General features: G+C 40.8%; 1 protein-coding gene across 1 annotated transcript; it reads left to right on the top strand.

The window, feature by feature from the left end:
* Window positions 1–5115: 5115 nt before the first annotated feature.
* Window positions 5116–9403, top strand: LOC147634328 (coatomer subunit delta-1-like). Its single transcript, XM_086805480.1, has 11 exons — window positions 5116–5328; window positions 5424–5463; window positions 6539–6762; window positions 6869–7111; window positions 7205–7373; window positions 7469–7767; window positions 7859–8039; window positions 8229–8382; window positions 8482–8544; window positions 8686–8782; window positions 8921–9403. The coding sequence occupies exons 1-11, from the start codon at window positions 5326–5328 to the stop codon at window positions 9008–9010; spliced, it is 1563 nt and encodes a 520-aa protein (XP_086661606.1). The 5' UTR covers window positions 5116–5325; the 3' UTR covers window positions 9011–9403.
* Window positions 9404–10922: the final 1519 nt, after the last annotated feature.

Below are 10922 nucleotides of genomic sequence, written 5' to 3'. Positions count from 1 at the left end.
ATTACTGTGGCAAACCGGGACACATGGCAAAGGATTGCTACAAAAAGCATAATGACATTAAAAGTGGGAAGTTGCAGCAAGAAGGCAACTAAACATCATCTAGCAAACATGGAGGTGATGACAGAAGTGAGCAGCTGTTTGTGATGCAACACATGCTTAGTTCCATAACAAGGGATGTATCAGGATTGTTGAATTTGCAGCAATGTGATGAGCTATGGTGGATCAAATGCAAGAATCAACATGATTAGCAAGTAATTAGAAAGTGATTAAAAGCAAAATTAGTGCACAATTAATCTAACAGTATAATGTAGGCATGGATACTCAAAAACCTGGAAATTCTCATGAGGCCAATGCCTCAATTTATAGCTTTTACATCCACAAGGTGCAGCTACATCTGGGAACACCTTTTCCTCGAATCTTTCCACACCCCTATATTCACTCATGCTACCCTTGATTCTCTCATCCAGTAGATTCTTCTCACCTTTTCACTGCTACCCACTCAATTACTTACTCCCTTTTACAATCTCTAGCTAAGGGCTTGTTCCCACACACACCCATTCACTTGCATATTTCAACACCTCCCCTCAAGTGAATAATTCTAGCACACCTGGACCCTATACCAAGTTTCCCTCTTACTTGGTAACCCGCGAACCAATGCGTCAAGTCCCTAACTCATAGTCCTTGACACTCTCTCTCTATTTATCTAAGGCTACTACAAGTGCTCGTAACTTTGAATAAAGTGCTCACATACATCTACCACATGGCCTACATCATTGATGGCTCAAACTTGGTTTTACTATATGGGGGCAGGTTACATTGGGTTGTGGGGTTTCTCTCTTTCTCTCTCTCAGAAGATATTCTGACTCCTCTACCTTAGGAGTCTCCATGAAGTTTGCCGAATGCTCATCCTTCTTTATTTGGTTTGCTGTAGTAGCAGTCTCTAGCCATGTGTCTTGGCTTCCCATGGTTGTGGCAAGTGAAGGTTCCCACAGTTGTGGCAAGTGAAGGTTCTTCCTCCTCCCCTGCCTCTTCCTCGTCCTCATCCTCCCCACTTCCCACAGTTGTGTGGCAAGTGAAGGTTCTTCCTCCTCCCCTGCCTCTTCCTCGTCCTCATCCTCGTGCGAGGCCTCCTTGGGTGTAGAGTGCTTTCTCCTCAGTTGTTGTTAGGTCCAATCCTTCCTTTTCTTTAACCTTATTCTCTTCCTCTAGTAGAGCTCCTTCTATCTCATGCAACTTCAAATCTAGTACATTCTTTAAGGTTTCCACAATGTTCTCGTATTCTCCCTTGTCCACACTCTTTAGAAGCACTGCTAGTGCCTCATCATCCTCTACTTTCTTTCCAATGGCTGCAAGTTGTTGTTTGATGCTTTTATATTTGTTTAAGTGTGTGGTTAGAGGTTCACTTTCCTTCATGTCAAGTTTGTAGAATTTCATTAGCATATTTATCTTTGAATTCTTTGCTTGAGTGCCAAATAATTTGTTAAGTTCATCCCATGCATCTTAGCTTGTTGTATCCCTACAATGTGGTGAATGATTTTATCATTTAAGCTAAGTGCAATGAGTCCTAATGCTTTCTCATTTCTACTCTTCCACTCATTCTCCCCGTTCTCCTCTGGACATTCATCTCTTCCCTCAACTAGCCCCCATAGATTCTTCCTCATGAGCAAATACATGGTTTTTTTTAACCATGTATGGAATTGCTCCCCGTTAAATTTAGCTACTTCTTGTGCAATGCTCATGATGGCATAGAGGTGGTGAGATCACCTCATGGCATTTTGCTATTGCAGAGGTAGTATGGCTTGGACATGTTGTCCAAGTATGGTATGACAAGCTGTAAGCCTATTTCAGTGCCATTGGAGCAGAACACAAAGCTTTCCACAGATACAAGTGAGCTTTTGGAGGACCCCACTACATACAGGTGCATAGTGGGTAGTTTGATCTACATGACCATTACAAGGCCAGACTTGAGCTATGTTGTTGGACTTGTGAGTCAGTTTATGCAAGCCCCTAGGAAGCCAGTTGCATGGGTACAGAGATGCTGATTGAGCTAGTAGTATTGTAGACAAGAGATCTACCAGTGGTTTTATGTTCTCATTTGGGAGTGTTCCTGTGAGTTGGAGCAGTAAAGCAGCCAAGATTTGCCTTGTCGAGTATAGAGCCAGACTACAGGGGTGCTGCTATGGCAGCTTGTGAGGTAGCTTGGTTTCAGAAGCTACTTGGTAACATGGGATAGGGCAATTGTCATATATTGTGACAACATGAGCAGCATACAGTTGGCCGTTATATCATACTAGAACATTGAGATGTAATATCACTTTGTGAGGGAGAAGGTTCTAGTAGGAGATGTAGATCTGGTATATGTCAGCACAGAGGATCAGGTAGCTAACATCCTCACAAAGGCATTGGGCATAGAGAAGCTCCACAGGTTTAGGAGCTTACTTGGAGTGTAGTGTGTAGAGTTGAGCTCGAGGGGGAGTGTTGAGATATCGAGCTCAACTAGTGCTACGACAGACATTGATGACCCACCTAGGTGATAGCTTCTGCATCTACACCACTGGCATGGTTGGTGAGATTATGGGTGATATACGGCCAGTGGGATAACAGGCTGTGTGACAGCCATTTTGGATTACTAGAGACTGGCATAGTTATAGCGTCAGCTCATTTAGTCGGGTTCACATTATGGACCGACCCATGTATGTTGTAGTAGTTGAGTACTAACCCATATATTGTTTACTCTTATCTTTATGTTATGTTGGTTGAGTAGAGAAGAAGAAGATAGAAAATTCAGCTATCCATCTCTCTCTTGTGTCTTGCTCTCTCTTGTGTGTGTGTGTTTGCTTGTTAGGGTTTGAAGCTCTCCCTCTCCCCTACATTTTCTTTAAAAATGTGATCACTTCCACACGATCAACCAAATGCCACAACAGGCTAAATTAATAGCGGTGTGTGGACTAGATGAAATCTCTTCACACAAAGAAAACACATCGACATGCAAACTGAACGATGAAGTCCATCCTGATCTAAATAGAAACAAAGGTGGATGAAGGAAGGAGGTAACAAAACAGTGAACGATCTGCCACTTAATCGGCAAGGGCAAAGAATCCACCCATGCCAACTCCATGCAACAATGGCATAATGCTTAGATCATAAAACTAGAGCATGGGCAAGGAATCGATCATAGCAAGATTGCCAAAAGTTTTGGCGGATAAACCAACATAGTAAAGAAAGATTTAACATTAAACATGATGACAGAATTAAGAAATAGATAATTAGTTAATACATAATGCAGGCGACATTGCACAAACAATACAAAGATGGAAATAGACTCTGTGTATTTCTCAATGCTCTTCTTCTTGTTGTTGATTATCCTTGTATTATCCTTGTAGACGGGTATATAGTTATCAGCTTTTGAGAAATAGAACGACACATGAGTGTTAGAATCCTATTCCTGAACTACCCCCAAGCTAAGGATATAAAGTTGAAATGGTAGGTTATTTCCTAAGCTAACACCTGGCACAATTAAAAAATTTGTAAAGGAATCTTGTTAATTTTAACTGAGAATAAGGTTGTTCAACTTTTAAAAACTCAAGCACAAACTCTAAGCATTTTGGACATGCCACATGGCACAGCCATAGACCGCAATTTTCCTCACATAGTTGCCTACATAAAGACATAAAACTACTACCTCCCAATATAACAACCTGACCCTTTTTGTACTCAAGAAGTTGAAATATGAGCTTGACGATACATAAGTAGAGCTTAAAATCATCAATACAAAGGAGTTTCTAATACATAAGTAGTGCTCAAAATTACCAATACAAAGGAGTTTCTGATACATAAGTAGAGCTTAAAATCACCAATGATCAATGAAACAAAGGAGTTGGAGTGGCTTAGTCAAGAAAGAAAGTGGCACTGTAGTCAAGAAAGTAGCTCACCAAAGCCACATCCATCAGGATGTGCTCAGCATAAAGGATCAAAAGGTCATCACCTTACAAAGATTAGCTTTAAGCTAGGAAAGGTCCATGAGTGATCCTAATATAGCTCTAGGTAACAAAGTTGTTTTCTACAAGGATGGTGAGATTAATTCCTATTATGAACAAAAACTCAAAATTTTGCAAATACAAGAAGAAAATAGCAAGAATAAAAGGAAATTGAATTGAACACTTACTTGTAAATCACATAACTTGAACTCAAAGGGTTGCTCCATGTTCCATTACACCAAGGTGGGAAAAATAAACCATAAAAAAACAATAAACAAAAGTTAAATCTAGCACTATGTTCTTTTGTCTACAACAACATGGTTGGTCTCAACCTTCCAATAGTATCTCATTCATCCATAATGTTTGTTCATCTTGAGAATACTTGCACAAATGCACACGTCACTACTAACTAGACCTAAGTTTGATTGTTGTATGGAAATGTGGCCATATTGAGATGGAATTGGCCCTCCTTGGTGCCCAATATGTTGAGCGACTTTAGTGGCGTCTCGTTCATGTAGAATGTTTGTTCAAAGCTCATAGAATGGCACTTTAATTGAAGCTCCTCAACATTGAGACAAAGCCACATATGGTGGATGCATTAAACCCAAAAAATTTCAAACCATGTGGCTGGGTCCTTATGAAGCTTTTGCTCCTCAAGGTGATGGATTCACGATGTGGGCACATCTAAATATCATTTCCTTGTTAATGAACACTTATCCTCTTGTAGAGTCATGATAATTAACATGTCCCATCATAATTCTCGCTTAGAAAGTAATTCTATGGATGATTGTGTTGCTAACGATAATATTCTTCACAAGCTTTCGCCAAAAAGAACCCCGGGTCTCTCATTAATGGGAGAACGTCGTCAATTGGGTGCCATCCCCCTTACAATCCAAGATGAAACAACTCCATGCTATCTCTATAGTTGTCAAGGGAACCTTCCCTTCCGCCCACAAGGCTAACGTCACCTCTCTCTCTCTCACACACACACACACACACACACACACACACACACACACACACACATATATATACAGATATATGTACACACACATATATATACCCCCACACACACAACACGATACAAATAATATTAAAAAAAACGTGCATATATATACATATATACACAATGTATACTTGCGTATGTATATTATTTAAAAAAAATGCTAGCTACCTCACTTTCATCGTTTTAGCACAGGCTAAAGAGTTTACCATCGTTTTTGGTGGGTGTGCAGATCCAAGTCGCCGTCTCTTCTGTGCTTCCTTCGGCATCTCCGATAGCCAATAATCCGCAAGCTTTTCCCTTTCCAGTACCTCTCCTTCACTCGAATCGTCTTCGCCGTCGAAAATGGTGCGTCTCTGTTCTCGCTGCAGATGAATTTCGCATTTTTTTGTCGCCATTGCAGTTTTCTTGAGCTGAATATACGTGGTTTTTGATCACGGCAGGTCGTCTTGGCTGCCTCCATCATCACCAAGTCGGGGAAAGGTACTCTTGCTCTCGTTTGATTCGATTCCGGTATACAGCAGGTTTTTGAAATCTCTCCACGCAAAAACTTCCTGTTAGATCTGCCGGATCCAGGCTTTTGAGTAATTTTGTCGTCTAGAGCAATGCGATCGCCTGCCGTAGCTGACGTGCACATTTTAGGGCCTACGTGAAACCCATCTTCATGTTAGGGTTTATGATTCCAGATCAAAGGGTTCATGAAACCGATGCTACGGGGCTAATATTAGGGTTTGAGTTCATGGCTTTCTTCTTCTAGGGCTCAATAGCGCAAAAGAAAGTCAAGTGAGTATCAGAGTTTTGGCTCAGTGATGAGAGCACTGCCACTAGATATGCTAGAATTGTGCTCACGTATCAAGGGTTTATTTTCATGGATGTAAGCCATGTTAGTTTCACGGTCTAAGCTTGTACGGCTGTAAGTCATGTTAGTTTCACTGTCTATGCTTGTAAGGGTGAAAGCCATGTCAACAATCACACATATCAAGCCATGTCAATGCTAGGATTTTATATGCCATGCTATAATCTTAGGGTCTATGCCCATGAAAGCCATGTCATCACGTTAAAGTTATGCTCCCATATAAATGCCATGTTTACACAAGGATCTATTTTCATTGATGTAAGTTATTGTTATCGTACGGTTTATGCTCCATGGACAAAGGCCATACCAGCACTAGGGTTATGATCACAGGCAGAAAATATGCTAGTTTGGAGTTATGCACATGTATCAATGTAGGAGTTAATCTCATGTATGTTCACTTACAAAACCCTCAAGCCATCAGGTTTAATGTCTATGGATGAAAGCTATGCCAATGTTTATGCACATGCTTACAGATGAAGTTGGCATCAGTGTACATGGATGAAACCATGTCAATCCCAGGTGCTTAGAGATGACAGCCATGGCGTCAAGCTAAATAGACGAATAAGTTGTGTCAATGCTAGGGTTATGCTTAAAAGAAAGCCCATGGTGTCTAATGTACCCGTGTTATCATCCCTGCACTCGAGTGGAGCCATATACCATGTCCAAGTTATGCTCACAGGTAATGCATGTGTGGTTTTACAGCCCTAGTATCTCGCCAGTTCGTGGATATGACGAGAATTCGCATCGAGGGTTTGCTCTCTGCTTTCCCCAAGCTGGTTGGAAGTGGCAAACAGCACACTTATGTCGAAACAGAGAACGTTCGTTATGTCTATCAACCTATGGAGCAGCTATACCTACTTCTGGTCACCAACAAGCAGAGCAACATCCTTGAGGATTTGGAAACCTTGAGGTTGTTATCAAAGATTGTATCCTTAATTCATGGCACAAACATTTGTAGCCATAGAGATTTGTCTCTTTTGTATGCCACAAACCATGTTATAAGCAAGGTTTTGTATCCCTAACTAGCTGCAGATCCCTGAATACTGCCCTGGTTTGGATGAAGAAGGGATATGCAAGGTGGCGTTTGAGCTGATATTCGCATTTGATGAAGTCATTTCATTGGGCCACAAGGAGAATGTTACCGTTTCAGATGTGAAGCAGTTTATTGAGATGGAGAGTCACGAGGAAAGACTGCACAATATGATTGTGCAAAGTAAAATCAACGAGACAAAAGACATCATGAAGCGTAAAGCTAACGAGATTGACAAAAACAAGGTGTCAATACCAGGCCAAGGAGGATCTGAGTTTGATAAATATGTTGTGTTTGACAAGATAGAAAGTTAAAAGCTTTTTCTGGAATGTGTGCAGATTGAGAGGTTCAAAACCGAGAAGAGTAATTTTGTTCCTATGCCCACAACAGGGCCAACAAGACATGATTCTAATGGTTGCAGTGATTTGAATTCATCTGGAGGGGGGGGCTTTGGAAGCAACTCGGGTTTTGGATCTTCTTTTGATTCTGATGCATACAAACCAAAAGGTTGCGAGCTTAACACTGCAATTTTTGCCAGAGTTTGTTGTGTGGCTTGACATCTAGATATGAATGATAACTTGAAGAATGTTTGGACCTTTCAGCTAGAGGCTCTGTGCTACCGACTCCATCAAAAGGCCTTGGGATGCAGCTAGGCAAGGGTCAAAGGACCAACCAGTTCTTGGAGTCTTTAAAAGCTGAGGGTGAGGTGATTGTGGAAGATGCTCAACCCGTTGCTGGGCCTATGAAGTCTGCTGTAGCACCTAGTGATCCTATTGCCGTTTCCCTTGAGGAGATTTTAGTGGTCTCCTTAAAGAAAGACGGTGGTCTTGATAATCTCGAAGTGAAGGGAATTCTGTCTCTAGCAATTCAAAATAAGGAGGATACTCAAGTACGGGTTCAGGTACTTCCTTCTAGTCTGACTACTACTACGTGCCCATCATGTTTATAATGCTTTTGGAGCAAGAAGCTTATAAATGCTGTTAACTCACCAGGTTGAGAGTGGCTTCAACAAGAATTTTGAGTTCAAGACACATCCTCTTATCGACAAAGAGCTGTACTCAAAAGAGAACATTCTAGGCCTTAAGGACTTAAAGTCTTTTCAAACAGGCACTCCTGCAGGCATTCTGAAATGGCGATTGCAAAGCAAGCAGGAATCTCTAGTGCCCCTTAGTAGTAAGTTAAAGTGTGAATTTTAGTTACTGTCAACTTGCTCATTAGAATTTGTGAGCTTCCTGGATTTTGCACTTGTGGAATCCTGCCCCTCCCCTCTCAGGACTTTCAAGTCACTGCCTACCCCTCTCACGACTTTCAAGTTACTGCCTAGAGTTAGCTGACTTGTATGTTTTCTTTCTTCTATTTCAGTCAATTGTTGGCCTTCGATTTCTGGAAGGGAGTCATATGTCAATATTGAGTATGAAGCATCAAAAGCCTTTGAGCTTCAGAATGTTTTGATCAATATACCCTTACCTGCACTTCGGGACCCACCAGTTGTAAACCAGATTGATGGGGACTGGAGGTAAGAAGTTCAGCAATGTCTGTGTTTGTGCATGCCACATCAGCTATGATGATATTTACGTCGTGGGTGTAATTTTCTCCATTCATTGTCTTGATGCAGGTATGATTCGAGGAAATCTACGTTGGAATGGTCAATAGATCTCATAGACAACATGAATAGAAGGTGGGGTTTCAGCAAAGAGAAGCTACAGTATCTGTGTCTCTCTTTTTGGAGTCAGATAATGATTGGTGGCTTTGTTTGCCAGACCAATACCAGTCGGTTCCCACTTGACATCACAACTGTCCCTCTGCTTTTGTTTTGCAGTGGATCGATGGAGTTTGTGGTACCAGCTGCTGATCCATCGTCGTTTTTTCCTATAGATGTGAAATTTTCCGCATCAAAGATTTTTTGTGACATCAAGGTAAGCTATCAACACATTGATTGGTGCTAATTCAAGATTTTGGTGGAGTTTCCCTTCAGGTTTTACCTTAGCAAGAAGGCCACTGTGGGTAGTCCATCAATGTGGCGGCAGCATTGCTGAGATTTTGTCTGTCAACAGGTTACTGGTATTCTTCCTTCAAATGGAGGGGGTAATATGAAGTACACTGGAAGAACTAAACTGCAGGTGGACAGCTATCAAGTAGTGTAACAGATTTCGTTATAAAGTTCACAGTAAGGGCTTTGTTCTTGCAAATTTGCAAGCCAATTAATCATAGAGGTCACATCAAATTTTGGAGTCAAAAGTTAGGCCATGCTGTCTTCCAACATTCATGGGCGGGTTTTGTGTTTTTCAATTGGAAATGGTTCTGTTAAACTGTCCATGTAAAGCCATCAAGTAGCTGTCTCAAATAGAATTGAGATAGGCCAGGAAGTTGGATTATTCCTAGCTCTGCAAGTTGTTTCACAAGAGTGGACTTGAGCAGTGGTTAGGTGAGTGTTATTGAGAAGCTTCATAGTTTGAAAGGTTATGAGATTAATGAACTCATATGTATCCACAGTTTGTTAAGTCTAAATTCTTGGGTGCAAGAGCCATGTTGATGACCGCCTTGGTCGCAGTTTTTCTGACATGATTGGCATTGGGCAATGCAAAGATGAGATTCGTAGTCGTATCTAAGCAGTGTCTACTCCCTTACAAATGATTTGGCTCAGATTTAGGTACTAATCATGATTAAGATCATTAATCACTCATTAATCCCAAGAAATATAGGTGACTTTCAAGTAAACAATTGGGATAGTTGTATTCATAATTGAACCAAGTGTTTAAGATTAAAATAGTAGTGAGTGAAAGGGATCAAGCTAATAAGACTTGAGATTAACACACTTAATCAAGAGTTTAAGAAAGTTAATGAAACCTCAATGGAAAGAAAGATGCAGGTCTGAATCTCACTCTACAAGCCACCAAATGAAAATATGAAGCCAACAGCATGTTCAACATGCTTGAAAACCTGTGGGAATAGGTCGAATGGTTGTGAAGATGCATGGACATGATGAATGGTCATTTTTCCCAAATTTTTGAGTGTCAACTCCTCCAACATGAGGTTCTTGACGATTTTTCTTGATTCGTTTAGTGTGTGTGTGGATGCTATGAGGTGCTCTATATTCTCCTAAAAAGGCTTGCCCAATGGTTCAGGGAATAGGGAGAATCTAGGTGCTCAATGGCAGCCGCACTACTTGAGCTTGTGGATAAGATTGCTTATAGTTATTGAGTGGCTTAATTAATCCTAATAATACTATTAATTGCTACTAATGCTGAGATTGAGAATGCAATGGTGAGCCTAGCTCTAATACCAAGTTGAGAAATACAAGATTTAAGAAGGCTATAGAGCATGTGGGAGTTGTAAGAGAGAGCTATGGTGGGTGGAAGTGGAAAGAAGAGTATGATATCAACACTAATAGAGATAATTAAGATATGAGTCTAGGCTAATCATAACATCATGACTTGCATTGATGAAATGAGCTTGCATATATCCATTTGAGTCACTTGCTAGCTATCCTCAACTTGCCTTCTTACATCATCCCTTGCATCATCAAGATTCTCCCTTTTTGACCTCCTAGACTCTTCTTCACCATTTACACCACACATCATTCTAACCTATAACATCCTTTTCCCTAAGGTTCACACACTTCCATACATTGATACATACATGACACGATATCTAGCGCCACATTTTTAACATGACATACACTAGTTGATCACCTTAATGTAAATAACATGTGGATCTTACTGACTGAGAGATATCAATGCACTAAGGCAAGGTCCCTTGCATAATGAGATATAACACAGAAGCAACTGTTGCCCACCACCTTTGGATAACTGGTGTATGAAGTGTGGCATTGATCACTTGATCAATATGACTACCCTCTCAAGCCAACAACTCAAAATCTCATCACATTTGAATAGATAGTGTACAAAATGTGGCATTGATCACTTGATCAATGACCCCTCTCAATTCAACAACTCAAAATCCCTCAATGAGTAAATCGTCGCTTTCCACAAGGTTGGGAATAGGTAGTGAGTCATGTCTGACATCATCTTCGAATGATAAAAGGAAGTACTATTG

Source organism: Cibotium barometz, chromosome 11 (genome assembly GCF_041138505.1).
Source record: "Cibotium barometz isolate CiBa-2024 chromosome 11, ASM4113850v1, whole genome shotgun sequence".
NCBI classification, from domain to species: Eukaryota; Viridiplantae; Streptophyta; class Polypodiopsida; order Cyatheales; family Cibotiaceae; genus Cibotium; species Cibotium barometz.
The sequence above is the reverse complement of the archived record's forward strand: the minus strand, read 5'-3'. Positions and strand labels throughout refer to the sequence as shown.

Excerpts from the sequence above, each read along its gene's own strand:
- LOC147634328 (XM_086805480.1), top strand. Across the intron at positions 7,374-7,468 it reads TGATGCATACAAACCAAAAG|CTAGAGGCTCTGTGCTACCG; the intron begins GTTGCGAGCTTA and ends TGGACCTTTCAG. Across the intron at positions 8,040-8,228 it reads ATCTCTAGTGCCCCTTAGTA|TCAATTGTTGGCCTTCGATT; the intron begins GTAAGTTAAAGT and ends CTTCTATTTCAG.